The 27133-nt window shown below is 44.0% G+C and overlaps 1 protein-coding gene across 3 annotated transcripts in view; it reads right to left on the bottom strand.

The window, feature by feature from the left end:
• RAVER2 (ribonucleoprotein, PTB binding 2) overlaps positions 1 to 26916 on the bottom strand; it is a 73382-nt gene extending 46466 nt beyond the window's left edge. For all 3 annotated transcript variants that reach the window (XM_075936162.2, XM_075936164.2, XM_075936163.2), the window contains exons 1-3: positions 26609 to 26916; positions 14874 to 14940; positions 8808 to 9277 (exon numbers count right to left, since the gene is read on the bottom strand). In XM_075936162.2, the coding sequence (XP_075792277.2) occupies positions 8808 to 9277; positions 14874 to 14940; positions 26609 to 26782 (711 nt within the window). In that variant the 5' untranslated portion in view covers positions 26783 to 26916. The remainder of the gene's footprint in view (positions 1 to 8807; positions 9278 to 14873; positions 14941 to 26608) is intronic.
• Positions 26917 to 27133: the final 217 nt, after the last annotated feature.

Here is a 27133-nt window from a genome sequence, read left to right as displayed (position 1 = left end):
GTAGGCAGCTCCATGGGATTCAGTGCTCATGGACAGCCAGCTTGATACAGAGGCAGCAAAGCAGGGGGGAGTGCATGTAGCTGACGGGATTAACCGATAAGCCCAGGTTAATTGGTTAATCATGTAATCAACTACATACTGACATCCTTAATACTTAATATAACAAAGAAATTACTATAAAGTCACTGAAAGTCCTGATGTGAAAAAGACACAGCTTCCATTAAATCTAAATAGAAAATCTACATCTAATCCTCAATTATTTAGTATTGGAATATACTGGCCTATAAAAGGGATGTGTTTACAGCCTCTTAATGATACTGAAATAGAGGAAGGGAGTTTAGTACTAACAGTTTTATACAGTAGTTTAGAAATAACTTTCAAGAACTCTTATAAGGAAAGAGGCTGGAAAACCCAAGGATTCATCTATGATGGGTTTCATTTTACACCAAGGTAGCTGCACTGTACAATTATTGGTATAGAGATGCTGCACTTCAGTAAAAAGTGGCTTGCACCAATGCAGCTTACTTTGGTTTCAATCCTGGGCAAAGAAAACTGCTTTGAACATGCAATGATTCCAGTCTTTGTGTAAATAAATTAGGAAATTAAACACTCCAAATAAGAGCATGCTAGAAAAAACCCCTCAAAATTGAACAAAAGTGAATACTTCCTAGAAAAAAAACTGCAAGGTGAAGTAGAAAAAGATACAATGTCTGCCTTTTTCTCTCTTATGCAGAGGTGGGAAACCTTTTTTGGGTTGGGAACCGCACACAAGAGAGAAGCAAAAAAAACCCAAAACCAAAACACACCCTCTTCCCACCCACCGCAAAAAAAAAAACCTCACTGATGTGGCTCCTGACTGAGAAGGAGAAAGACACTCCCCACTTTCCCCTCCCAAACCAGACCCTAGGGAGGTTTTTGCGTGCTCAAGCCTGCAGTGGGGTGTTGGGGGGAGGGGAGATTAGAGTGCCTGCGCAGGTTCCCCAATTCTGGGGGAGGCTGAGCCTCAGGGGCCAGATCCAGGCAAGTTGGGGTTCACATCCAATCCCCAGGTCTGAGGTTCCCTACCCCTGCTCTAATGTAAGCTAAAATTGGTTAAACAAAAGCATGTTTATAAATAGGGCCCTACCAAATTCACAGTCCATTTTGGTCAATTTCATGGTCATAGGATTTTAAAAATGGTAAATTTCATGGTGTTGCAACTGTAGGGGTCCTGACTCAAAAAGGAGTGGGGAGGGGGGAATCACAAGGTAAAAGTAGGGGGAGGTTGTGGTATTGCTACACTTGCTTATTTCTGCACTTGCTGCTGGCAGTGTTGCTTCAGAGCTGGGCAGCTGGAGATTGGTGGCTGCTGGCTGGGAGCCCAAATCAGAAGGCAGAACTGCCAGCAGCAGCAGCAGCACCACAGAAGTAAGGATGGTATGCAATGGTATTGCCACCTTTACATCTGCACTGCTGCTTCCAGAGCTGGGGCTTCAATTAGCAGTTACTATTCTCTGGCTGCCCAGTCCTAAGGCAGTAGCAAAATAAGGGTGGCAATACCATATCTCCTCTAAAATAACCCTGTGACTCCTGCACAACTTTCTCTTTTGTCAGGACCTCCAATTTGAGAAATTACAGTCTTCCTACACCATTCCCCCACCCCATGAAATCTTTATAGTATAGAGAAAAAGTACACAGTAAAAGTCTAGATTTCACATGAGGAGACCAGATTTCACGATCCGTGATGCATTTCTCATGGCTGTGAATTTGATAGCACTCTATTTATAGGACAAACACATAGGGAATGTGGGTATTTTTAGGAACTATTTATAAACATCTGGATTCAGCTCTTACTGAAAAAACAGCCTGTATTTCCAACACATAAGGAGGCAATGGAAAAAGAATGACTTAAAGAGAGTAAAGTTAAGGATAAAAAGAAAGAAATACAGAAAAAGAAATAAGTTCCCAAGCAGAATTCTCCACTGACTTCACAATTCATATGATGAAATGTGTGTGAGCAGCAGAACTAATATACTCCAAGAGTGATGTAATGGGACATCTGATATGGAAGTGTTTAAAGCAGGCAAGAGAGGCTGTGCAGAACCCTAGCCAATCAAGGAAGGGCTTATTGGGAGCCAGTCTGGAGAAGGCTTGTTGGAGCAACCTGACCTTCAAGGGAGAAGGATGGGCTGCCTAGGAAAACACCTTACATAGAACAGGACTGGGTAGGGTAGCAGGACTGAGGGAGCTCTTTGCTGACCACTGCCAGACGGAGGGCCTTGTTGGAAGGGCTGAGAAGGGACTAAGGCTATGGGGAAGGGTGACCCAGAGAAACAGGCAGCTGATTGCACTTCACTGGTCGATGATGAAAATGGTTAGTATCCAGATTGTGGTTTGCCCCTGAGACAACGGGCTAAATGAGAGCCAGCAATTGGCCGCTGAGACCAGTAGTTGGATGAAGGTCCCCTGAAAGTGAAGAGACAGTGGGCTAAGGCACGGCCAGAAGGCTATTCCCTAAAGAGGACATCATGGTCCAGAGCTGATGTGGCTCTGAACTGGTAGATACAGAGATTGATGGTGGGTGACACCATCTGAAGAGAGCTAATTCCTAGAGCAGGGCTACTCAACTTTGGAAGCTGTGGGGGCCACAATATTACAGCACATGCTAAGGGCCGCAACTTAAGTGTGGTTGCATATATGTGCAAATATATGCAAATAGCTTCTTTCACACAATGGCCTGGGGCTCACGATACCTCCTCCCTGGGGACTAGAAATGCCAACATCCTGTACCCATCTGTTTCAGCCAGCCTGTCCGCTTGCATTTTTCAATGCTCAGCCTGTCTGGGAAACACCTCGCTGTTGTGGAGCATATTCCCATTGGAGGCCATGTTTAAAGGATCCCATCATTTCAAACATGCCAGGAAAGTCTTTATAACGCACTTTCACGTGTGGCGGTGTGTTGAGCCCCGCGTAAACCCAAACTGCACCATGGACTGCAAACAAAAGGGCTGTGGGCCACATGCAGCCCACAGGCCACATGTTGAGTAGCTCTGTCCTAGAGTAACCAGCAGAAGGCACCATGGCGGTGAGTCAAAAGGAGCCATAATAAAAGGAAGCATGTTTTTTTTCTCAGATGGTCTCTTCTTTGCCAATATTCAAAATCAGTACAGGATGGACCTCCCAAAACTGGGACACTCTGTTCCAGCAACATCCAGCAAGACCATGGATGTTCCTGGACCAAGGGGTCCTGGCTGGAAGTCCCAGCGGCAAGATAGCTGGCAGCTGAGAGCCCAGTGGAGCTTAGTTAGCGGGGCTGAAGACACGGTAGCTGTGGCAGTCTGAGCTAATGGGGCTGCAGAAAAGTGGCAGCCCAGAAGGGGTCTGGCTGGGGCCATCAGTGGGAAGGAGCAGTGGGCTGGGGGGCCAGTAGCAGGGGACCTCCCTTAGTCTGGTAAATTCCCTCATTCATGACCAGTCAGGTCCCGAGGATGCCTGACTAGAGAGGTCCAACCTGTACTCCATTCTTATTCCCTTTTGCCTGTCAATTACCTTTTATGCAGTCAAACATGCTCCTCTAAAAATTTTCTCCTCCCTTTGCTGATTTCATCCTCTCCTGTTTTTCAGAGCACCTCTTTAATTGCTCCATTAAGACAGGGTTCCTACCTTAGTTCCCTTCTCTCTTTATAAACCTTAGAGATGGGTAATCTCATCTGCAAACACAAATTCAATTACCATCGCTATGCTAACAATTCACAAATTTACCTCTTTATTCCAGCCCCATCTATTTCTGTTCAAACTCATGTCTCATCTTCTCTTTAACATCTCCTTGTGTACAGGCAGTCCCCGGTTTACGTACAAGATAGGGACTGTAGGTTTGTTCTTAAGTTGAATCTGTATGTAAGTCGGAACTGGCGTCAGCCGCTGCTGAAACTGATCAGTTTCAACCGCGGCTGAATCTGGATGCCAGTTCTGACTTACATACAGATTCAACTTAAGAAACCCAGGCGTCCCCAAGTCAGCTGCTGCTGAAACTGATCAGCGGCTGATTCCAGGAAGCCTGGGGCAGAGCAACTCTGCCTCGGGCTTCCTGTAGTCAGCCGCTGGTCAGTTTCAGCAGCGGCTGACTTGGGGATGCCTGGGGCAGAGCAGCTGGGGTGCTGCTGGGTTGCTCCAGTAGCGCGGCTCCTTGGCGCTACTGGAGCAACCCGGCAGCCCCCAGCTACTCTACCCCAGGGGTAGGCAAGAAAAGCCTGGTCTGCTGAGGGGGGCACAGCTAGTTCGGATTAGGAAGCCTAATCCAAACTAGCTACTCCGTGCCGCATGTAGCCGCGCGGCACGGGGTTCGAACTAGCCGGGATTTAAAAATGGCGGCGCCCGGCTTATGCAAATGAAGCCCGGGAAATTCAAATCCCGGGCTTCATTTGCAAGTGCAGTATGCCTACATTATCCCGCTAGTTTGAACTAGTGGGGTAGTGTAGACATACCCTTATAGAACTAGAAGGGACCTTGAAAGGTCATCAAGTCCAGTCTCCTACCCTTACAGCAGGACCAAGTACCATCCCTGACAGGTTTGCCTCAGATCTCTAAATGGTCCCCTCAAGGATTGAACTCACAACCCTGGGTTTAGCAGGCCAATGCTCAAAACACTGAGCCATCCTGCCTCGCCCCTATGTGCTTTCTCCCATGCTGCCCACACACATGGGAGGCGTTCCTAGTAAACATCTTAACAGCTAGTCCATTTTCCTCCTTAAATATCACCTTTTTTCATGATGTGTATAAAAATCTTGGCTAGGCTGCTGATGTGCTGAGACCACTGCTGATCATACTGACCAATACTGCCTCAGTGTTTCCTTATATTCAACAGTCTGCCTATACTGCCTGTATCTGTTTGTTGTCTAGTATTATATACTTAGATTACAAAGGCCAAATTTTCAAAAATATGTCAACATGTAACACCCTTTGATTTGCATGAGCTAGTTACCTAAATACCTTTAAATTCAGCCCTAAAACCCTAGTACAGACTGTCTTTTGCACAGTACTTAGTACAGTGGGATCCTGGTCTATGACTAGGTAGTATTGTAATATAAAAGTATGCTCTATGATTATTAATAAATGAGAGAATACATGAAAGTGTGTTATAAAGACTTTCCTGGCATGAGTCTGAAATGGCTAAATTACATGTTTTATCATAATGTTTTAGAATCATAGAGCTGGAAGAGACCTCAGGAGGTCATCGAGTCCAGCCCCCAGCCCAAAGTAGGACCAATCCAAACTAAATCATCCCAGTCAGAGCTTTGTCAAGCTGAGACTTAAAAACTTCTTGGGATGGAGATTCCATCTCTCCCTAGGTAACCCATTCCAGTACTTCACCGCCCGCCCAGTGAAATAGTTTTGCTAATATCCAACCTAGATCTCTCCCACTGTAACTTGAGACCATTGCTTCTTGTTCTGCCATCTGTCAGTACTGAGAACAGCCTCTTTCCATCCTCTTTGGAACCTCCCTTCAGGAAGTTGAAGGCTGCTATCAAATCCCCCCTCACTCTTCTCTTCTGCAGACTAAATAAGCCCAAATCCCTCAGCTTTTCCTTGTAGGTCAAGTGCTCCAGCCCCCTAACCATTTTGGTTGCCCTCCACTGGACCTTCTCCAATGCATGCATATTCTTTCTGTAGTGGGGGGCCCAGAATTGGACGCAATATTCCGGATGTGGCCTCACTAGTGCAAAATAAAGAGGAATAATCACTTTTCTAGATCTGCTGGCTATGCTCCTCCTAATGAACCTTAATATGCCATTAGTCGTCTTGGATACAAGCGCACACTGTTGATTCATATCCAGCTTCTCATCCACTGTAATCTCCAGGTCCCTTTCTGCTGAACTGCTATCTAGCCAGTCAGTCCCCAGCAGGTAACAATGTTTTGGATTCTTCCATCCCAAGTGCAGGACTCTGCACTTGTCCTTGTTGACCCTCATCACATTTCTTTTGGCCCAATCCTCTAATCTGTGTAGGTCACTCTGGATCCTGTCCCTGCCCTCCAAAGTATCTATCTCTTTCCCTAGCTTAGTGTCATCCGCAAACTTGCTGAGGGTGCAATCCATCCCCTCATTCAGGTCATTAATTAAAACGTTGAATAAAACCAGCCCTACAACCGATCCCTTGGGGCACTCCACTTGAAACCGACCGCCAATCAGATATCGAGCCATTGATCACTACCCATTGGGCCCAACAATTAGCCAGCTTTCTGTCCACCTTACAGTCCATTTATCCAATCCATACTTCCTTAACTTGCTGGCAAGAATATTGTGGGAGGTCGTATAAAAAGCTTTGCTAAAGTCAAGGTATATCACATCCACTGACTTCCCCATGTCCACAGAGCCACAGAATTTATATTATGTATAGGTCACAGAATTTACAGAAAAATACAGGTTGAACCTCTCTAGTCTGACATCCTTGGGACCTGACTGATGCTGAACTATGGGAGGTCAATATTGTCTAGCAGCATTACCAATATTTTCACTGCTTACTGGATTCTTAAAAGACATGTAGGGGGCAAATTAGAGCTAAAGAACAGCACAGAACACCGCAAGAAAGGACTGGTAGCTGTAAACAAACTTTATGGGACCGTGGAAAACAGCCACACCCTTAATAAGTGGACTTCTGTCTAAAATTTTGCTGGACCACGGTTGTTGCCAGACCAGAGACTGCTGGACTAGAGAGGTTCAACCTGTATCACATGATTCTGCCATTATACTCATGGATGTAATCAATATCCATAATACAACAAAACATCCATTTATCATTGCAATTAAAGGTTCAAAAATGTACTTTTAACTACCTGAAATTGTATAGGCAACATGATTTTATGGAAAATAGGTCTTGTCAAACAACTCTAATTTCATTCTTTCATGAGATTACAAGTTTGACTGAAAAAGGCAATGGCACAGATACAACAAAACTTTTATAAGACATCTGACTTAGTACTAAATGATATTATGATTTAAAAATTAGCACTATACAATATCATCGGAGCATAAATTAAATGGATGAAGAACTGGTTAACTGACAAATATCAAAGTAGGTGTCCATGAGGAATTATCTCTGAATGGTGGTGTTTCTGTTGGCAGAGATTAGTCCTAAGCTTAATGTTGTTGAGCACTTTCAAGAATGATATAAATATAAAATAAATAGGAAGTAAATATAAAATCACTGGTGAGAATTTACAGATGACACACAGACTGATAAAATGGTAAATGAAGATGAAGATAAGGCAGTCATTCAGAGCTATCTTGGTCATGCAGCAACCTGAAACCATTCAAACAAAATACAGCCAAATTCAAAGGTACCAAACAAGGAACGAGAACTGCAGGTCATACCTACAGAATGAAGGCCCATATCCTGGAAAGCAGTGACTCCGAAAAGGATTAGGAGGTAATAGTGGACAAGTAATTAAACATGAGCTCCCATTGTAATGGCATGGCAAAAAGAGTTAATGGGATGCTTGAAGACAGAAACAGAGGAATAGCTTTGGTATCCACATTTTAAAACAGATGTTGAAAAATTAGAGAGGGTAGTTAAAAGAGACACAAAAGTTATCAAGGGTTGGAGAAAATGCCCTATAATGGGAGACTTACTAAATCAAACTCTTTAGCTTATCAAAAAGAAAAGTGAGAAGTGAATTGATTAGTGTATCAGAACCTTCACATGGAGAAAAACAGCTTATTTGGAGAAAAGCAAAATAAGAACCAGGCTGAAACCAGACAAATTCAAATTATAAGTTGGGCACAAATTGTTAATGATAGGTATGAACCATTGGAACAAATCACTAAGGGAAGTGGTGGACTCCCCATCTCTTGATATCTTCAAATCAAGACTGGATGCCTTTAGTCAAATCCAGGTTATTGGGTTCAATTCAGGGCAACGGGATGAAATCTAATAGCCTTTGATATACAGGTGAGACTAGATCGTCTAAAGGTCCCTTCTAGCTTTATACTCTAGGAATGACTCTGCTCATTAATCCATCACCACCACTAAGAACACTAGCAATACAAATCTTTGAGCAACTTTTCAACAAACATTTAAAAATAAACAAACATCCACAATCACCCATGACTTCAGCGAAGGTGGTTTTTTTTGCTTCCCTTCCTAGTTACACTAGTCTTAGTTGTTTAATAAAAAATTATAAGTCCTGGACCAATGGCTAGTTTAGGTTCCAATATCTTGGCAATCATCAGTGCTAGCAAGAAATCTTTTATGCAACTGGATAGTTTTAAGACTCACTTTTCCAAATATAGCCCTTATTTCTTGTGCTGGCACCTCAGAAATTATTAGGTTCTGAAGATATAACTTTATGACTTATGGAAGAACTATTTTAGACATTTTTAGAGGTTTCAAAGATGTATTAAATGTATTTTAATCTCTCTAGCTGATCTACAATTAGACTCAAAATACGAATACAATCTGAATATATGATTGAGGAATACATAAAATATTACTAATATCAATTATTTACAAAATTCTTTTAAACATTTCTGAAATAATCCTTCCATAAAATACATGGGAAAAGAATGTATGATAAATGTATTATTAGCATTCATTTGGGATGTCTTCCTGCATAATTCTCCACTGACATATGCCAGTGACTCCAAACTCATGTCAATCAAACATTTATATCAGATATTATATTGCTTACATATAATTAGTCACTAGGTTTTATAAATTAAGCCAATCACTGGTTTACATAAAAACAAAGCAAGCAATAGAATCTGTTAACATAATGCTATATACATCTTCATATTCAGCTTGCAAAAGACACCAATTCATAGGATACCTACCTGGCAGAACACAGGTTTATATTTAAATGAGAACATTTGCATTAGTTCTTCTGAATCAGTGTAGTCATTAGGGATTTTATCTACACAAAGGCACTTAGAATGAACAAGATCAGTAGTCAACTGATTAACATCTGTCCACTGTGCAAAGAGGGTGTTTTCACATAATTTCTTCCCCAGAAGTTCCATTCTGGCCTTTGCAGCAGAGTCCTTTTTCATGTACTCCACAAACCCGTAGCCCTTGGAAAGGCCAGTAACTTCATTATAGACCAGAAAACATCTCTCTATATTGCCATATGCACACACTAGTTCCTCAAACTCTTGTAACGTAAATGAAGTAGGCAAATTGGTAATGCACAATAAAGCATCTGTTGGCTGGAGCTGCACTGATATTTCTTTTCCACGAAGAGAGTATCGGTGAAACATCCTAATTGCATTTTGAGCCTGCTCTCCATTCTGCAGAGTAACAAATGCTGTAAGAGAAGAAAGCAAGTTGCTGGAAGACACACGCTCTTGATTGTACACAAAATTTTTCAGTCTGATGGGGATAACAGACATGAAGGTACAAATTTCTGAGCTTTTAGAGGCAGAGGCAAATGTGCAGACAACTCAGATCTGTGTGTTAAATTGTCATTTAAAATACAGATGATAGATTCACCAGACTACAGTAATCACCATTATTAATACTGACACTTGACTTCAAAGCAGCATAGTTATTAAAATGACTTGGTTCACTATGGCACTGCATAAATCACCATTTTCCAGGCCCATGGTTCTCAACCAGGAGTACGCAGAGGTCTTGTAGGGATAAATCAACTCATCCAGATACTTGCTTAATTTTACAACAGGCTACATAAAAAGCATTAGTGAAGTTAGTACAGGTTGGACCTCCATAGACTGGCACCCTCTGACTGCTGGACAAGGGGAGATCAATTGTGGCGCCCTGCCTGACTCTGATCCTGACCCCGACCCCAGCTGCACCCCCTGCCCTGGCCTCTGCCCCCACTCGAGCTGTCCTGCTGCTGCCGCCAGCCCCATCTGGGTGGCCAGCCTCAAGCTGACCACACCAGCTGGGTTCTGAGCCCCAGTCAGATGCCACCACCAGCCCCAGCCAGGATCTGGGTCCTGCTGCCAACACTGGCCCAGGCCAGGATGCTGCCGTCAGCTCCAGCCAGAGCGCTGGTTCTGCTACTGCCACCAGCCCTTGATCAGACTCCTAGTTGCAAGCCCTCTTGCCACTCGATGCCCAGCCATCAGGGCTCTCTGACCCATGGCTGTTGCCAGACCAGAGTCCTAGATTTTAGAGATTCAGCCTGCATAAGCCAACATTTCATACAATGACTTGTTTATACTGCTCTATGTTATACAATGAAATGTAAGTACAATATTTATATTCCAATTGATTTATTGTTGTATGGTAAAAATCAGAACATAAATCAATTTTTAAGTAATCGTATGCTGCAACACTTTTGTATTTTTATGTCTGTTTCTGTAAGGAAGTAGTTTTTAAGTGAGGTGAAAATTGGGGGATATGCAAGACCAGTTAAATTCCTAAAGGGTGTCCAGTAGCTTCCTCTCCTCTCCTCCCCTCACTGTGGTGGTGGTGATGGGGGGCTCAGCAGAGGGGACGGAGATGTAGGGGCTGGGGGAGGCAGGCTGCACCTAGCTGCACCGACCACTCATGCTGAAGGGGAAACAGTAGTCTGGAAAGGTTGAGAACCACTGTCCTAGACCACTTTTTGAGTTTGAAGGAAAAGGAGAGAGACATATATCCGTGTTGTATCTAAAATTACTCTTCAATGCACAACATATGACAATACACACACCTGTTTACCCAAGCTTTTATCCACTATTCTTTTGGTAAATCCTGGTTATGTCTTGTAGCACTTCAGAATGTGAGTTTTCCATAATGAATTTAATCTAAAAAAACCCACATAGCAAGGCATATGAAATCCCTGCTGCAGATACAGCTGAATTGCTCAAGTGTAGTTACATTCCAGGCCCATTACACTATTCTTTAATGGAAGATAGAATATATCCATGGACACAGTCAGATTAAGTACTCAAAGGAAATAGTAAGTGCTACTAGAAGACTAGGTATCATTCTGCATGATCAGATATAGATTTCAGATTTAATGGGAATTTTGAATAATATCTCATTTCACATTTTTTGTTTGAATTTAAAATGAAGTGTGGCAATCTCAGAAAAACAGCTAGTGGTATTTTAATTTAAGTTAGTCATCACACTCAGGGTGAACCGTTATTTTGAGATAACTAATGATATTTCAAAATAACAATGTTAGCGTCTACACAACTGTTCCATTATTTCAAAATAATTTTGAAATAACAGAAGGCTTATTCCAAAATCTGTAAACCTCATTCTATGAGGAATAATGCCTATTCCGAAATAGCTATTTCGAAATAAGGTGTGTGTAGATGCTCCACTGTTGCTATTTCAAAATAGCCCCTCACAAGGTTATTCCTTCCCAGTGCCTCCTGGGGCTCTAAATCAAGATAGCATGTCTACACTAGGGAAGCCTGCCTCAGGCTAATTTTGAGGCTTCCCTGCTGTGTAGACGTTCTATTTCGAAATAAGCTATTTTCGAATAAGTATTCCAGAATAGCTTATTTCGAAATAGCCATGCAGTGTAGATGTACCCTTAAATGAGTGACACACTAAAAAAGAAAGAATAAAATCTGTCACAATGGTCAAAAGGCAAAAGGAGATAAGTGTCTTTAAACCACAGCCTGAAATGCAGGACAACCATGTTTTCCTAACACCCAACAAAATTTGCCCATCAACAAGCAATGAGAATGCTCTTTCCTCAGTCTGTATCTATTTAGTCTGTAAGAAGAGTTTAGGGACAAAAAAAATGCAATATTGGCTATTCTGAAGTTTAAATAGTATGGAATTCATTGCTATAAAGCATATGTCCCATCGCTGTTACTTACAAAATTTTCACAGCAGTTTTGGCAACACTCTGTCATCTGATGAATCATCATTTTGCATCTCTTGGCAAATTTGTTGTCAAGTGTACCATAACGTCTTTTTTTTTTGCTGATTCATCACATTTCAATACAATCCTTTCATGAAATTGAACTCCAGGTTGCAAGCTTACTATTTAAATCAGAAAATATATTTTTTCCAGATAACCTATTAATCATCTGTTTCTAATACCAATGCATAGGCAAGAGAGCAAGGTGAGTACAGGTGACTGCATATTTGCTCCTGAATAGTAGTATTTTCTTTCTTTCTTGAAAAATCAGAGGTTAAAAAATAGACTAAAGTAAAGTTTCTAAGTAAAATATGAGTATCCACACAACATTTTAAAGTTAATTTTAAATCATGTCATGGCTGTCTTATTCAGTTTATAAAGCCAACAGCACAGAGCACACATTTTATCAACAAACATTAAAACAGCTAAGGCCTCAGTTCTGCTCCTTTGCAAGGTATACATTACCAGATCTCTTGTATACAATTATCCTGTGTGTTTGTGTGAGTATATATAGAATATATATCCTAGCTGATTTAACAAACAGTAACAATTCAAAATATATGGTGATTCACAAATGAAAATGACAAATGAAAAAGAGGTCATTTAGGTTCTGAAAGAGATAGCATGGCTAAGCTAGACTATTGCACAGCCTCCGTATTTACGACCTTTTTCCAGAAGAATGATATTTGATATTAGAAATAATAGCTCAGAAAACATAGACAAATGGAATATGAGTCTGTGGAATTCTAGAGCACAAAATAGTGTTCAATTATTTTTTGTTCACTTGGTTATTCTTCTGTTATCTGACTAAACAAACAAATTTGAAACTGAATAGAAAATAGGCAATATAAAGAAAAACCAAGGCAGAAATTTGAAGATTAATTGTAATTATAGTTTTCACGCAGAGAAGGAAAGCTCTTACAGGACAGAGCTTATGATTTAAATGGTTATATAACTCCACAGAACTCCATTTGTCTGAATTAAACTGAGAACATTCAATTCATCTGGACAAAAATGATTTTGGATAAATGGGATTTTTACCATACAAATAATGCACATGTTGGTATACTCCAATTTTGAATAATTTTGGAGAGAGAGGAAATACTAATGATTTAGATGAAGGTTCTCTGATGTGCCAATACTCATTTAGTTGCACAATTAAAGGTGAGTAAACATAAAACCCTATGGATGTTAACAACTATGTGTCCTGGGGGAATTCTGCAATTTTACTATGGCTCCAAATGCAACAATTTCAGAATATTCCCAGGACCGAACTACTTGCTGATTCTGCAAGCTAAAGTTACTGACATGAGCAAAATATTCTGCAATTTAAGAAACCTGACCCTGAAAGAGTCAAGTAACTCAGGCTATGTCTAGACTATAGAGTTTTATCAGAAAAAGGTACGCAAATTGCACTCTGCAATAGTTTTGTCCAATGAGGCTTTTCTGAAATTTGGCCCATCTACACTGGGCCAAATGTCAGAAAAACCTCCTCTTTTGGAAAAGCCCTTCTTCCTCATAAAAGGCAAGAGGAAGAAGGGGCTTCCGAAACAGCGTGTCTGCTCTTTCACAAAAAATGTCAGAAGAGTAGATGCATTCCCTGGATGCGGCAGTTTTTCTGGGATACCTCAGGTCTAGTCATAGCCTTAGAAAGAGTGTTTAGCCCTACAAAGGACAAAAAAAAAATGACTCCCAAGGGCCAACATTTTCTAAGAGGTATGTGATAAACTGCACAAAGGCCCAAGTGTACATAAGAGTGTTGACAAATGCAAATACTGCTCATATAAGCAAATGTAAGTTTTTTTGGATTTTATGCCTTTAAAAATAGCCCTTACAGAAATGCTGAAGGAGTTTATTTAGGGGAAAACTAATTTTTAACTGATTTTTGTGTACATTAAGCTCATTTATATCTCACTGCAATGATCATCTTCTAAACTCGTGGTGGGTTGGCTTGCACAATGTGGCTATTTGGTTGGTTGAGTGTGACTAGTTTGCTATAGCAGTAGCCACTAGCAGAACTGGTTGGATACCATGGTTCTAAATGGTAAAAATACGAGATCTCTTCAAAAATTCCATACAACAAGACACAAAAGAGCTATTAAAGAAGAGCTCAAGATAGCTGGAAAAGAGAGTCCTGCTGGCTGCCAATCCTCCACTTAAACTTTAGTAAGAATTACAGTCAGAGGGGGGGAAATCAGCAGCTAAAACTAACTAGATTATCTGGCTGCAGAAGTGCAGAGGAAAAATATTCTTCTGATTGGTAATTCTGAGCTGACATAGGATTTGGAGGAACCAGAATGAATAGTAAGATGAAAGAGTTCTTTCCATAACAGCTTCAACAAGTAGGATTTCAAAACAATGCCTAGAAAATAAAACAGTGAAAGACAGGACTACTGACACTCAAGCGTTCTGCAGCACTTGTTCTCAAATCTGGCAATCCTGAAGTAGTGCAAACAAGCAAATAATTAAGAGAATGCTGCACAAACACACACCATACTTGCTAAGAGCAGCAGCCAAAAACACCATTATCTTAGCAAAGATCCCTGGGAGATGTAAAGCAAAGCCAGCACTGACAGAGTTTTCAAAATGAATATCACCCTTAAAAGCTTTATAATTCCCCTCAGTTCTTTGATTGAGAATATCTGTTCTCTGTTTTATTGAATCTGGAAACCCTAACTCTAGACCTGGAATAGCCCCTCTGTTGCACAGTGATTCTGGTACGAGGGGCTTTTCCTAGCAGAGACCAATGTATCAGTCATTCTGTGAATTAAGCAACCATCTCAGAAGGGTGCATTTCTTATGGGGCCATACATATAAATTCACAGATAATGAATCCAAACTACCTCCCATTGAAAGCCATATGAAGCTTTCCATTTTACATTAATTGACATTAATGGAGAGTTAGAAATGGCCAAAATTTATGCAGCCAAAAAACAAGTCTAGGAATAGTGAAGGTAGAGAGCAATCTGACTTCATATGTGACAGAAGAAATTCACTATCAGTTCTATCAGAATTCAAATATGTTACCGTTAAACATACAATCTTAGTTACTGGAATATTTCTAAATTCTTACCTGTTCTTTTATTTTTGTCCACATAACAGTACTTTATTTCATAATCTTTGAACAGTTCATGGATGTCCTGGAAAAGACAAACATCACAAAGTAATTCATGAAACCAAAAGCAAAACAACAATGATGAAATTCAACTTATTTTTCCAGTTTTGTTACAGTGAAACTTTCCCAACAAGCAAGTAGTTGCAAGTAGCAAGTAGTTACACATTAGACCAGTCATCACCAATCTGTAGACTGGGATCTATTGGTAGATCCTGGAGCCTCTGACAGGAGATTCTAACTGGTTTGGCCAGGTGGCTACCAAGTGCTGGCACGTCAGCTCTGCCTCCCCGCACTGCTGTGCTACTCCTGCCTTCTGCCTTGGAGCTGCCCTCAGGAGCCTCCTGCTTGCTGTTCAGGGTGGGAAAGGGAGAGGAAAGGGTCACTGATGTCAGAGGGGTCTCACATCCCCTACCCCTGTACCCCATCTGCACAAAGAGGGGAGACACGACAGGGATCAGGATGCAAGGAGCTTGTTGGCAGCTGCTCCTATGTCTGAACGTGCTCATCACACTTAAAGGAGCTATGTGAATCTGTCATTCTCCTGGAAGTGGCTGGCACATCTCTGCGGCCCCTGGGAGAGATGGTTGCATAGTCACCACATGATGCCCTTTCCTGCCAGCATCAATTCCATAGTTCCCATTAGTTGGGAACAGGGAAACATGGCAAATGAGACGTGTGATATCTGTGAATGGGGGACAGCGCACAGAGCCACCTGCCTTTTCCTTCCCCCCGGAGCCACTTCTGGACATGCCAGTCACTTTCAGGAGTGGTGGAGGGACGGCATGAGCCTGCCTTAGTCCCATTGCACCACTGCCCAGGAGCCACCTGAGGTAAACAGTGCTCAGCCAGAAAATGAATCCTGAACTTGCCCTCCAGCCCTGAGCCCCACCTGTATACAAATTCCCTCCTAGAGCCTGCAGCCCAAACTCTTGCCCCAGGCTCAGCCTGGAGCCCCTACCACATTCCAAACCCTTCAGCCAAAGACCAGAGTCTGCAACTCACTGCATGCCACTCCCTTTCCCCAACTCATGAAAGTAAATGGGGATGGAGTGAGCAGGGCATGACCTCAGAGAGACAGTGCCTCAGAGAAGGGGTAGGACGTGGGGGGTGGGGGCAAGTGTATTTTGTTTGAGGTAGATGCTGGATTGCAATTAAATTCAAGAAGTGATTTTGTGCTTAAAAAGGTTGGAGACCACTTCATTAGACATATTATCAAAGATTGGTTTATAAAGGAGTTAAGACTCACAATACTGGAACAACCTCTTATCCTATATGAGGGAATCGAGTTCAATAAAGTAATTCTCCACATTTCAGTCTGAAAGTAGGTGCAGCAAAGGTATGACATGATGACTCCATTTTTATAAAGAGAACCAACATAACAGTTAAAGAAAACTAACATGAAATGCATTTCTGATGGAATTAGGAACAAATAATGGAAGAACTCACTCTTTCAGTGAACTCTTTTACTATGAAACCCTACTCACTGAGAAGAACGGCCATACTGGGTCAGACCAAAGGTCCATCTAGTCTAATATCCTGTCTTCCAATAGTGGCCAATGCCAGGTGTCCCAGAGAGAATGAACAGAACAGTAATCAAGGGATCAATCCCTTGTTTCCCATTCCCAGCTTCAGACAAATAGTCTAGGGACACCATTTCTGCCCATCCTGGCTAATAGGGGCCTATCCTTCATGCATTTATCTCTTTTTTGAACACTTTTCAAGTCCTGATAATCATAACATCCTTTGGCAAGGAGTTCCACAGGTTGACTGCCCATTGTGTGAAGAAATACTTTCGTTTGTTTTAAACCTGCTATCTGCTAATTTTATTTGGTGATCCATTAGTTCTTGTGTTATGGGAAGGAGAAAATCACTCTTCTTTATTCCCCCTTTTCCCACACCTTATCATATCCTCCTTTAGTAGTCTCTTTTCAAGCTGAAAAGTGTCAGTCTTATTAATATTCCATACCCCTTTGTTGCTCTTTCCTGAACTTTTTCTAGTGCCAAGATATCTTTTTTTGAGGTGAAGTGATCACATCTGCATGCAATATTCAAAATGTGGGTGTATCATGAATTTATATAGAAGCAATAAGATATTCTCTGTCTTATTCTCTATCCCTTTCTTAATGATTCCAAGCATTTTTTTACTGCTGCTGCACATTGAGTGGATGTTTTCAGAGAACTATCTACAATGACTCCAAGAGCTTTCGCCTGAGTTGTTTTCCAATATGCATTACTTTGCATTTACCAATGTTAAAATTAATCTTCCATTTTGTTACCCAGTCACCTAGTTTTATGAGATCCTTTTGAAGCTCTTCACAGTCTGCTTTGGACTTAGCTATCTTGAGCACTTTAGTATCTTCAAATTTTGCCACCTCACTGTTTACCCCATTCTCAAGATAATTTATGAATGTTAAATAGAATTGGTCCCTGTATTGACCCTTGGGAGAAACCACAAGTTACCTCTCTCCATTCTGAAAACTGTCTTTTAACCAGTTATCAATTCATGAGATGACCGTCCCTCTTATTAAATGACAGCGTACTTTGCTTAAGAGCCTTTGGTGCAGAACCTTGTGAAAGGTTTTCTGGAAATCGATATCCACTGGTTCTCCTTCTCCACATGCTTGTTGACCCCCCCACCCCCGCTCAAAGAATTCTAATAGATTAGTGGGGCATGATTTCCATTTACAGAAAATGATGTTTATATGTGTCAGACAATTTTGTTCTTTACTACAATTTCAATCAATTTGCTGAAGCAAAATGCAGGACAATGTAGCACTTTAAAGACTAACAAGATGGTTTATTAGATGATGAGCTTTCGTGGGCCAGACCCACTTCCTCAGATCAAATAGTGGAAGAAAGTAGTCACAACCATATATACCAAAGGATACAATTAAAAAAAATGAACAAATATGAAAAGGACAAATCACACTGCAGAACAGAAGGGGGATGTCATCACCTACAACCCCCAACTTAAACCTGTCCAACACATTATCAATAAACTACAGCCTATATTGGAACAGGATACCATACTCAAAGAGGCTCTGGGAGACAGACCCATAGTCTCCTATAGACAACCACCTAACCTCAAGATGATTCTTACCAACCACCACAGGACATACCACACTAATACCAACCCTGGTACCTTCCCTTGCAACAAACCCCGTTGCCAGCTTTGTCCACATATTCATTCTGCTGATACCATTATTGGACCTAACCAAGTGAGTTATAAGATCAAGAACACATATTCCTGCGCATCCAGAAATATAATCTATGCTATCATGTGCCGAAAGTGTCCGTCTGCTATGTACATTGGACAAACATCTCAGACACTTCGCCAAAGGATTAATGCCCACAAAACAGATATCAGACAAGATCACAAAGAGAAAACAGTTTCTTGCCACTTTAACCAGAAAGGACACTCTCTAAATGACTTAGCCACCTGCATTCTGCTACAAAGACCTTTTACATCTGCACTTGAAAGGGAATCCTCTGAACTGTCATTCATGTTAAAATTCGACACTTGCCAACAAGGACTTAACAAGACTTTGAACTTTCTCACCCATTACCAAGACAGTTTCCCCAATTATCACCTGTAATACCATTAACTCACAAACATCCCACTCTCCCTACCTTAATATCAGCAATTCACAGACACTTACCTTCCTTCCTCCCCCTTCCCACCCCCCCGCATCCCCCTTCTGTTCTGCAATGTGATTTGTCCTTTTCATATTTGTTCATTTTTTTTAATTGTATCCTTTGGTATATATGGTTGTGACTACTTTCTTCCACTATTTGATCTGAGGAAGTGGGTCTGGCCCACGAAAGCTCATCATCTAATAAACCATCTTGTTAGTCTTTAAAGTGCTACATTGTCCTGCATTTTGCTTCAACTACCCCAGACTAACACGGCTACATTTCTATCACTAATCAATTTGCTGTCACTGAAGTTAGACTTACAAGCCTGTAATTTCCCGGATCAGCTGTAGAGGCATTTTTAAAAATTGGCATCACATTAGCTATCCTCCAGTCATTTGATATAGAAGATTATTTAAAGGATGGGTTACAAACTTCAGTTAATATTTCTGAAATTTCACATCTGAATTCTTTCAGAACTCTTGAGTGAATACCATCTGGCCCTGGTGACTTATTACTGTTTAGTTTATCAGTTTGTTCCAAAATCTCCCCTACTGACACCTCATTTGGAACAGTTTCTCAGATTTGTCACCTAAAAGAATGGCTCAGGTTTGGGAATCTCCCTCACATCCTTAGCCGTGAAAGAATTAATTCATTTTGTTTCTCCTCAATGACTGTCCTTGAGTATCGTCCTTGAGTTCTCCTCTAGCATCTCAATTGTCCAGTGGTTCACTGGTTGCTTAGCAGGCTTCCTGATTCTGATATAATTCCAGTGGCACTTTTTTGGTTCTCTTACTATGTTTTTTTAATTTGGGGTGTACATTTAAGTTAAGCCTCTATTATAATATCTTTAAAAAGTTTCCATGCTATTTGCATTAATTTTACTTTTGGCACCATAACTTTTAATTTCTGTTTAACTCACCTCTTTATTTTTTAGTAGTTCATCTTTCTGAAATTAAATGACACAGTGTTGGGCTGCTGTGGTGTTTTTCCCACCATAGGGATATTCAATTTAATGATATTATGGTCACTATTTCCAGGCAGTCCAGCTATACTCACTTCTTGGACCAGATTCTATGCTTCACTTATGACTAAATCAAGAATTGCTTCTCCTTTTGTGGATTCCAGAACAAGCGACTCCAAGAAGCAAAACTTTATCTCTGCATCCTGTCCTGAGGTGACATATATCCAGTCAATGTGGGGATAGTTGAAATCCCCCATTATTATCGAGTTTTTTAAGGTTTACAGCCTCTCCAATCTCCCTTAGTACTTCACAGTCACTATCACCTGGTCAGGTGGTCAGTAATATATCCCTACTGATATATTCATATTATTAGAGCATGGAATTACTATCCATAGAGATTCTATGGAACACTTCACTTTATTTGATTCTACTCTTTCTTTCATACATAGTGCCACTCCCACACCAGCACAACCTGTTCTAACCTTCTGATATATTTTGTACCCTGGTATAACTATGTCCCATTGATTATCCTCATTCCACCAATGTATCAAGTTTCTGTGATACCTATTATAACAATATCCTCATTCAATACGAGGCACTCTAGCTCCCCTATCTAAGGTTAGCTGTGAGCATCATGTTATTTCCTACAATTCCTCAATCTCCTGTTCTTACACAATGTAATTTCTCAGTATAGGCAAAGCTATAATGAAAGCCCCCAAATTACTCAAGTGCAATTCAGTGGAGTCTTACTCCTCCCTCTTGTGGCAATTATTCCATCCGCTATAATTGATTTCCACTCTGAAAGTCTCCCTTGTAATGCAGCCATTATCAACTACTACTCAAGTATCCAATACTGCATTCCAAGCAGATTATCATGACTCCTTCCTCTGCTATTCTACCAAGTAGAGAAGAAGGGGAAGGAAGTAACCATTATCTCCTTATGAGAGTAGGGGGGAGGAAGCAGTAGTTAGAGTGTATCCTTGGTTCCCAAACTTGTATCTCTATTCCCCACTATAAGTGAAGATGAGGTCACAGACAAAACACTAACCAGTGTCCCTTCCACAGCAGTGGCTAAAGAAAGGACCAGCCTACCAGTCCAAAGGTGAAAGGGGTTGGAACATACTAAATCTTTATGTAGGTCAACACTCTAGTCCAGTGGTCCCCAACACGGTGCCCGCGGGTGCCATGGCGCCCGTGGGGGCATTTGTATACGCCCGCCAAGTGCTTGGGGCTGGCCTGGCCCCGGGCACGTGGTGCATGCATGGTGCCAGAGCCGGCCCCAGGCGCACGGTGCACGGTGAGCGCCGGCCCTGGGAGCGCCGCAGATTGGCCGCCCGCGCCGGCCTTGGGTGTGCGGCACTTGAAGAGGGCGCCGGGCCCGGGCGCGCACCGCTTGGGAGGGCGTGCCAGTCCCGGGCGCGCAGCAAATTGGCCGCCCGCGCTCTGGACGTGCGGCGCTTGGGGGGGGGGGGTGCCAGCCCCAGGTGTGCGGTGCTTGGAGGGGGCACCGGCCCCAGGCGCACAGCGCATGGGGGGCCCTGCCCCCGGGCACGTGGCTATGGGGGGGCCCCGCCCCTGGACGCGCAAGTGTCCCCGCCCTCTGGCGCCTGGCGGGCGAATGGCCATACCCCCTGGCACCCAGCAACCTCAAATGGTTGGGGACCACTGCTCTAGTCAGTGTTATAATGAAACTTCATTCAACTGAAGAAAATAATCCACATATGCCATTAGAAAAGTGTTCCACTTATAGGGAAAGAGGAATTCCAGGAGCACAGCCTACTTTCATTTTTGCCAGTCTGTTTATTCAATATACATGGCTTACAGGTTAATAGGTTTCATTTTAGCAGGATCAAGTGTATCCTTTTAGTCAAACTGAATACCAGTCTCACATTTCACCGGTTAACAGCTGTCAAATGTTACATTAATAAAATATAACACAGCTCCTCTGACAATGAACCATTCCATACTCGGATGTGATGTGAATGTGGTTTCTAAATAACAAAATACACTAGGAACAGGGCAAAGATTTAGAACCTGTAGGTTATTTGAATGTAACCCAGAATAGGACACTCTAGTCAAGAGTTGTGATGCTAGCTTCTCATCCATGAGATGCAGATTAGTTGAGGATGCAGTTTTCTTTGCTTTTTTGTACTTACTAGGAACAAGCTAGAGAGAAATCTTGTAGAATCCAAGGAAGTTATTGGCTGTTCCGCTTACACAAAGTGGACAAGGGCTACAGCTATTATGTTTAATCTTTAACAAAAATCATGTAACAAGATTTACCAAAGTTGTACTTTATGTTGGAGTAACAGCTAAATATTACTAATAGAATAATAAGAATATTGTTTCCTGAAAATAATTTCTCAAACAAATCTTCATTCAGCAATAATAATCTGCATTCATGCTGGAAATTTAATTGAGGGGGGAAATAGAATATGATGAATAGAATGTAATAGAATGATTAAATTGAGATAAGAGCATGAATGGATTTTAAAGAGTAATTTTTTAAAAAGTAAAGCAGTTTTAAAGAACATTGTCAACATTTTATTCATAATTTTTTAAAAATCATTTGTGACAATGCTATGAAACCTTGAGGCTAAAATCTCAACAAAATGATGTGTTCTACTATGTCATTCATACACAAGTACATTATTGTACAGCTGCTCACAAGTGAGGGGCTAACAGCATGAGGATTTATTTTAATGGCAAAACTTAAGAACTGAACTATTTCTTTGGGGAAAAGGCACCAAATATTACTTAGAATTTACAAACAAAAATAAGGGGGAAAAAAGGTGTAGCCTTTCAACCTTGAAACTACTTCTTTTAAGAGTTAGCCCAGTGATATGTAACACATGGAAAATTAACAAAAGAAACAGTTGTTCAGAAGAAAAACCATCCACCGGGTTAATGGGTTCTGGGCAGGCAGTTCCCTAAGCCTGTATAAACTCCCTTTCTCTTCGGAGATCTGCATGGAGCTAGGTGCAGAATAGAGGTTTTTATCTGAGCATTTGATCGTATATACCTTTGTGGTTCAGGACTCTCTGGTCCAGAAATGTTCTGGACTAGAGAGCCCCAGCACAGAGACTGCCAGCGACTTGGAGCAGAGCTGGCTAGAGGGGCAGCAGAGCTTACGGTGCAACAAAGCCTGCAGCCAGTTGGGCTGGGAAGCTGGTGGGGGTGCCGGAGTCCACGAGGTGGGGAGGTAGCAGAGCTTGGAGTGGGCTGGGAAGCCAGTGGGGTCGTCGGAATCTGTGGAGCAGAGAGGTAGGGGGGTTGTTGACCCTCAGCTGGCAGGGCCAGGAATGCTAGCAGAGTTGCTGCCAGAGCCAGGGGGCCATGGGCAGTGATACCAGGTAGTAGGGAGAGGAGCCCAGCAGAGAAGCTGGCATCCCCCTCCCCCTGACCTTCCCTAGTCCAGAAAACGCCTTCATCTGGGACTGGTCAGGTCATGAGAGAGCTAGACCAGGGAGGTTCACTCTGCAGTATTTTAGTGGCAGCATCATTTACATAAACAAGCTCATTAACAAATACAATTAAACACATCATACTTTTCAAATACATTTAAAATCTGTACTAACTCTTTAGTGGTTATGTAATTATCTGTCTATATATAAATATTTTAAGTATCGGTAAAATTTTCAGAAGTACTTCTGTGATTTGGGTATTTAAGTTTCACTTCCAAAAGTGAATTTCGAGTGCTTTTTGAAAATGTTACCCTGTTTTTCTACTGGTGCGTCAGTAAAGAAGAATTAAAACTACAAAGGCTGCAGAGGGTTTCCCCACAATGGCTGACCGTGGCCCCACTAACCATGGCATGGCTGACCTAGGAGCTCCCAGCCCCACCACAGCTGAACGCTGCCCTGGTGCCAGGGCTCCTGGCCCCACCAGGGCAGACCACTGCCCCACTGGAGCCCGCTGATGCTGGCCTACTGCCAGCTCAGCCGACTCCCGGGGTAGGGGTCCAGGCCACTGGTCTACATGCAGCCAGCCTGGCTTGGCTGCTGGCCCCTGCAGGGCTCCTGCCTCTGGCCCTCCACCAGGACTCTTTGGTTCACTAACATCCATGGTTCTGCTGGACCACAGATGTTGCCATATCAGAGAGTTCTGGTAGCAGAGTTTCAATCTGTACATAAATCCATTATATGCCCACATATTGAATATGCTAGCAGTTACAGTCTCCTCATCTCAAAAAATATATATTAGAATTGGAAAAAGTACAGAGAAGGGCAACAATAATGATTGGGAGTATGGAACAGCCTGCACACAAGGGAAGATTAAAAAGACAAAATGTTCATCTTAGGTTATCACTACACTGCACTTTATAGCCCTAAAAAATCTCAGATGCGTAGCCATGTTAGCCTGTAACTTTAAAAATGAGTAGTCCTGTGGCACCTTAGGGACTAACTAGGGATGTTAGCGATTAATCGACTAGTCGACTATCCGATAAGCAAAAAGCAATAGCAAGATGGGGAAGAAGAGGGGATACTGGCAGGAGGCAACTTAAAAGCCAGTTCCCCCCAGCTCCAGCTCCGGGGGATGGGGCAGGAGCGCAGCAGCGGTGCTTCCTCTTTGAAAGGTACAAGAGTCCCAGCAGGGGCTCTTGTACATTTCAAAGATTGAAAAACCTTGTCGAGCTCGGGGCCAGGAGGGAGTCCCCCGCTGACTCCAGGTTTCATGCAGGCTCTTCCTCTTTGAAATGTATAAGAGCCCCAATGGGGACTCTTGTACATTTCAAAGTGGAAGCGCCACATGCAGCACAGGGTCAGCAGGGGACTTTGGAGGTTCATGTACATTTCAAAGGCAGATCGCGCACTAGTCCTTATTGACTAATCAAATAGTCGATGAAAATCCCATTGACTATTTGATTAGTTAATTAATTGATATTTAACATCCCTAGGACTAACTGAAACAGAATCATGAGCTTTTGTGGATAGCTTTATAGTCCTGTAACTTTCTGGTTCGGGGTGTGAACCCCCCCCCCTCCAAGTGCAGCAAGTTAGCGTTGCAAAGCACCAGAGTGAAGCAGGCTACCATGCTAAGAGCTATTCCCCTCGTGGATGTGATTTACATAGAATGCTGGGAGATCTTTCTCCCAGTGCTTGTGCTGTGGCCCTGCTGCAGCTGTGCTTTAAACTTTTAAGTGTAGATGAAGCCTTAGAAAAGAGATTACTAAAGGAGAAATAGAGGTCTATAAAAACATGAATGGAGAAAGTGAATAGGGAAATGTCTCTGCATAGAACACACAAACCAGGAATGAAATTAACAGGAAAGAGGTTTAAACAAATATAAAAAAGAACTTGACACAATACCCAGCCATCCCAGGGAATGTTGTGATGGTCAAAACCATAATTTGGCTCAAAAAAGAATTAGCTAAATTCTTGGAAGGCAATTTGTGGCTATTAAGGAAGATGGTCAGGGTCATTATACTGTAATCTTAAATGTTCCTAAACCTCTGACTGTCAATACTGGGATTGGATGAAGAAAGAGATCACTCCATAAACTGCCCTATTTTGGCATTACTCAGTGGTTCTCAAAATGTGGTCCACAGTCCATTAATGGTCTGCCATCATCTTGCAGGTAAATCACGGGCTCAGGGCTTGCTCCCCCCTGTGTTGATGCTCCAATCCTGCGGCATCTCCCTCCCCACCCTATGAGGTTGAAGTGACAGCGGGGGAGAGGGAAATGAGTTGTGCAAGCTGGATCTGGCTTGCGGAGGGTGGGGTGGGGGGGTGAAGGAAGCAGTTTTGAATGATGCCGCTCCCCCTTTCTTTCCCTCCCTTCCCCGGCTGGGGGAACTTTAAAACAGAAAACCACTCGCCTGGAGGTTTTCCGTGCTGCTCCCATTGACTAGAATCATGGCCAAAGGGAGAAGCAAGGAATGGTTCCTGGAAGTGGTGGGAGTCATGGAGCCAGGTAAGTGCTCCTGACCCCCTCATGCCCAGATCCTGTACCCTCAATCTCCTCCTGCACCCTCCCTCCCAGACCCCCACATGCCCTGCCCACTCCTGCACCCCCAAACCCTCCTGCACCCACTTTGTTATCATGGGTGGTTGGCTGGTGATCCACAGAAAGATCTGTGTTGATCAGAGTGGGCCACAGACCAAAAAGTTTGAGAACCTCAGCACTAGAGATATCAGAAAACAGGATACTGAACTAGACAGACCATTGGTCTGACCCAGCGCATTGTTAAGTTCTTATTCAGTCTGGGATGCTGTGTGATGGAGCATGGGGGAGTTTGGCAGGATCCCCCAGGGAGCTGTCACTGTGGATGGAGAGACTATCATTGGCACTGTGGGGACCCTCTGAATGTGACCTGGTGGAAGAGGGAAGAACCTGGAATGGGACCTCTGCAGGATGCTGTGCAGAAAAGGGGGAGCTTGGAGCAGGACCTCCTGGAGTGGGAGCAGGGACCCCATGGGATGCTGTGTGCAGGGTGGGAGCAGGATTCCCGGGGGGCTCTGTGCGTGGGATGGGAGCCGGACTCCCGTGGGGCGCTGCCCAGGGGGTGGGAAACGGACCCCCGTGGGGCGCTGCGCGGGGGGGGAAGCGGGATCCCCGTGATGCCCTATGCGGGGGGGGGGGGGGGAAGCGGGATCCCCGTGGGGCGCTGTGCGGGGGGTGGGAGAGCGGGATCCCCGTGGGGCGCTGTGCGGGGGGGGGGTGGCTGCGGGATCCCCGTGGGGCGCTGTGCGGGGGGGGAGGGGGGGGGGGTGGCTGCGGGATCCCCGTGGGGCGCTGTGCGGGGGGGGGGGGGGGGGTGGCTGCGGGATCCCCGTGGGGCGCTGTGCGGGGGGGGGGGGGGGGGTGGCTGCGGGATCCCCGTGGGGCGCTGTGCGGGGGGCGGGGGGGGGGAGAGCGGGATCCCCGTGGGGCGCTGTGCGGGGGGGGGGGAGAGCGGGATCCCCGTGGGGCGCTGTGCCGGGGGGGAGGGGGGAGCGGGAGCCCCGTGGGGCGCTGTGCGGGGAGGGGTGGCTGCGGGATCCCCGTGGGGCGCTGTGCGGGGGGTGGGAGAGCGGGGCCCCGTGGGGCGGGACCGAGACTGGGCGATGCCGGGGCCCCCTCAACCTCTCCCGGGCTCCCCGGCCGCGAGCGGTACCTGGGCGCTGCTCTCCTCAGGCAGGTTTCTCAGCAGGACCTTGCGCCGGTTGCTCAGCCCGCGGCGCGCGCTCTCCAGCCGCCTGGCGACCTCGGGCGGGCTGAGGGCCGCCCCCCGCCCCGGCTCCCGCGGGACCCCGCACAGCTCCGCGCCCGGCTCCGCTGCTGCCGCCATCTTGCAACCGGAGAGACTCCCGTGTGGCCGCCGGCGAGCCCGCAGGGGGCGGGAGCCGGGTAGGGGGCGGGGGCCAGACCGCAGCAGCGGGACCCAGCGCGGGGACTAGAACCAGGCATCACTGTGCCCCTCCCCCCCCCCACACACGCACGCACTCTGGGACGCCAGTGCTCCGCCCCCCATTGCTCCCTGCCCATGTGCACTCTTCGCCCCCCCCCCAGCTCGGGGCGCCTCTGCGTCCCGACCCCCACTGCACCCCACAGCCGGTGATCCCCCTTGTTTCCCCAACTGCTCAGTGTAACCGGCCCCTTACTGCACCCTCCCTGTATTTCAAATCTCCCTCCACTATAC

The sequence above is a fragment of the Pelodiscus sinensis genome, chromosome 9 (assembly GCF_052426305.1).
Source record: "Pelodiscus sinensis isolate ZL-2025 chromosome 9, ASM5242630v1, whole genome shotgun sequence".
Lineage (NCBI taxonomy): Eukaryota > Metazoa > Chordata > Testudines > Trionychidae > Pelodiscus > Pelodiscus sinensis.
Note: the sequence above shows the minus strand (reverse complement) of the source record. Positions and strands in the feature narration are given on the sequence as shown.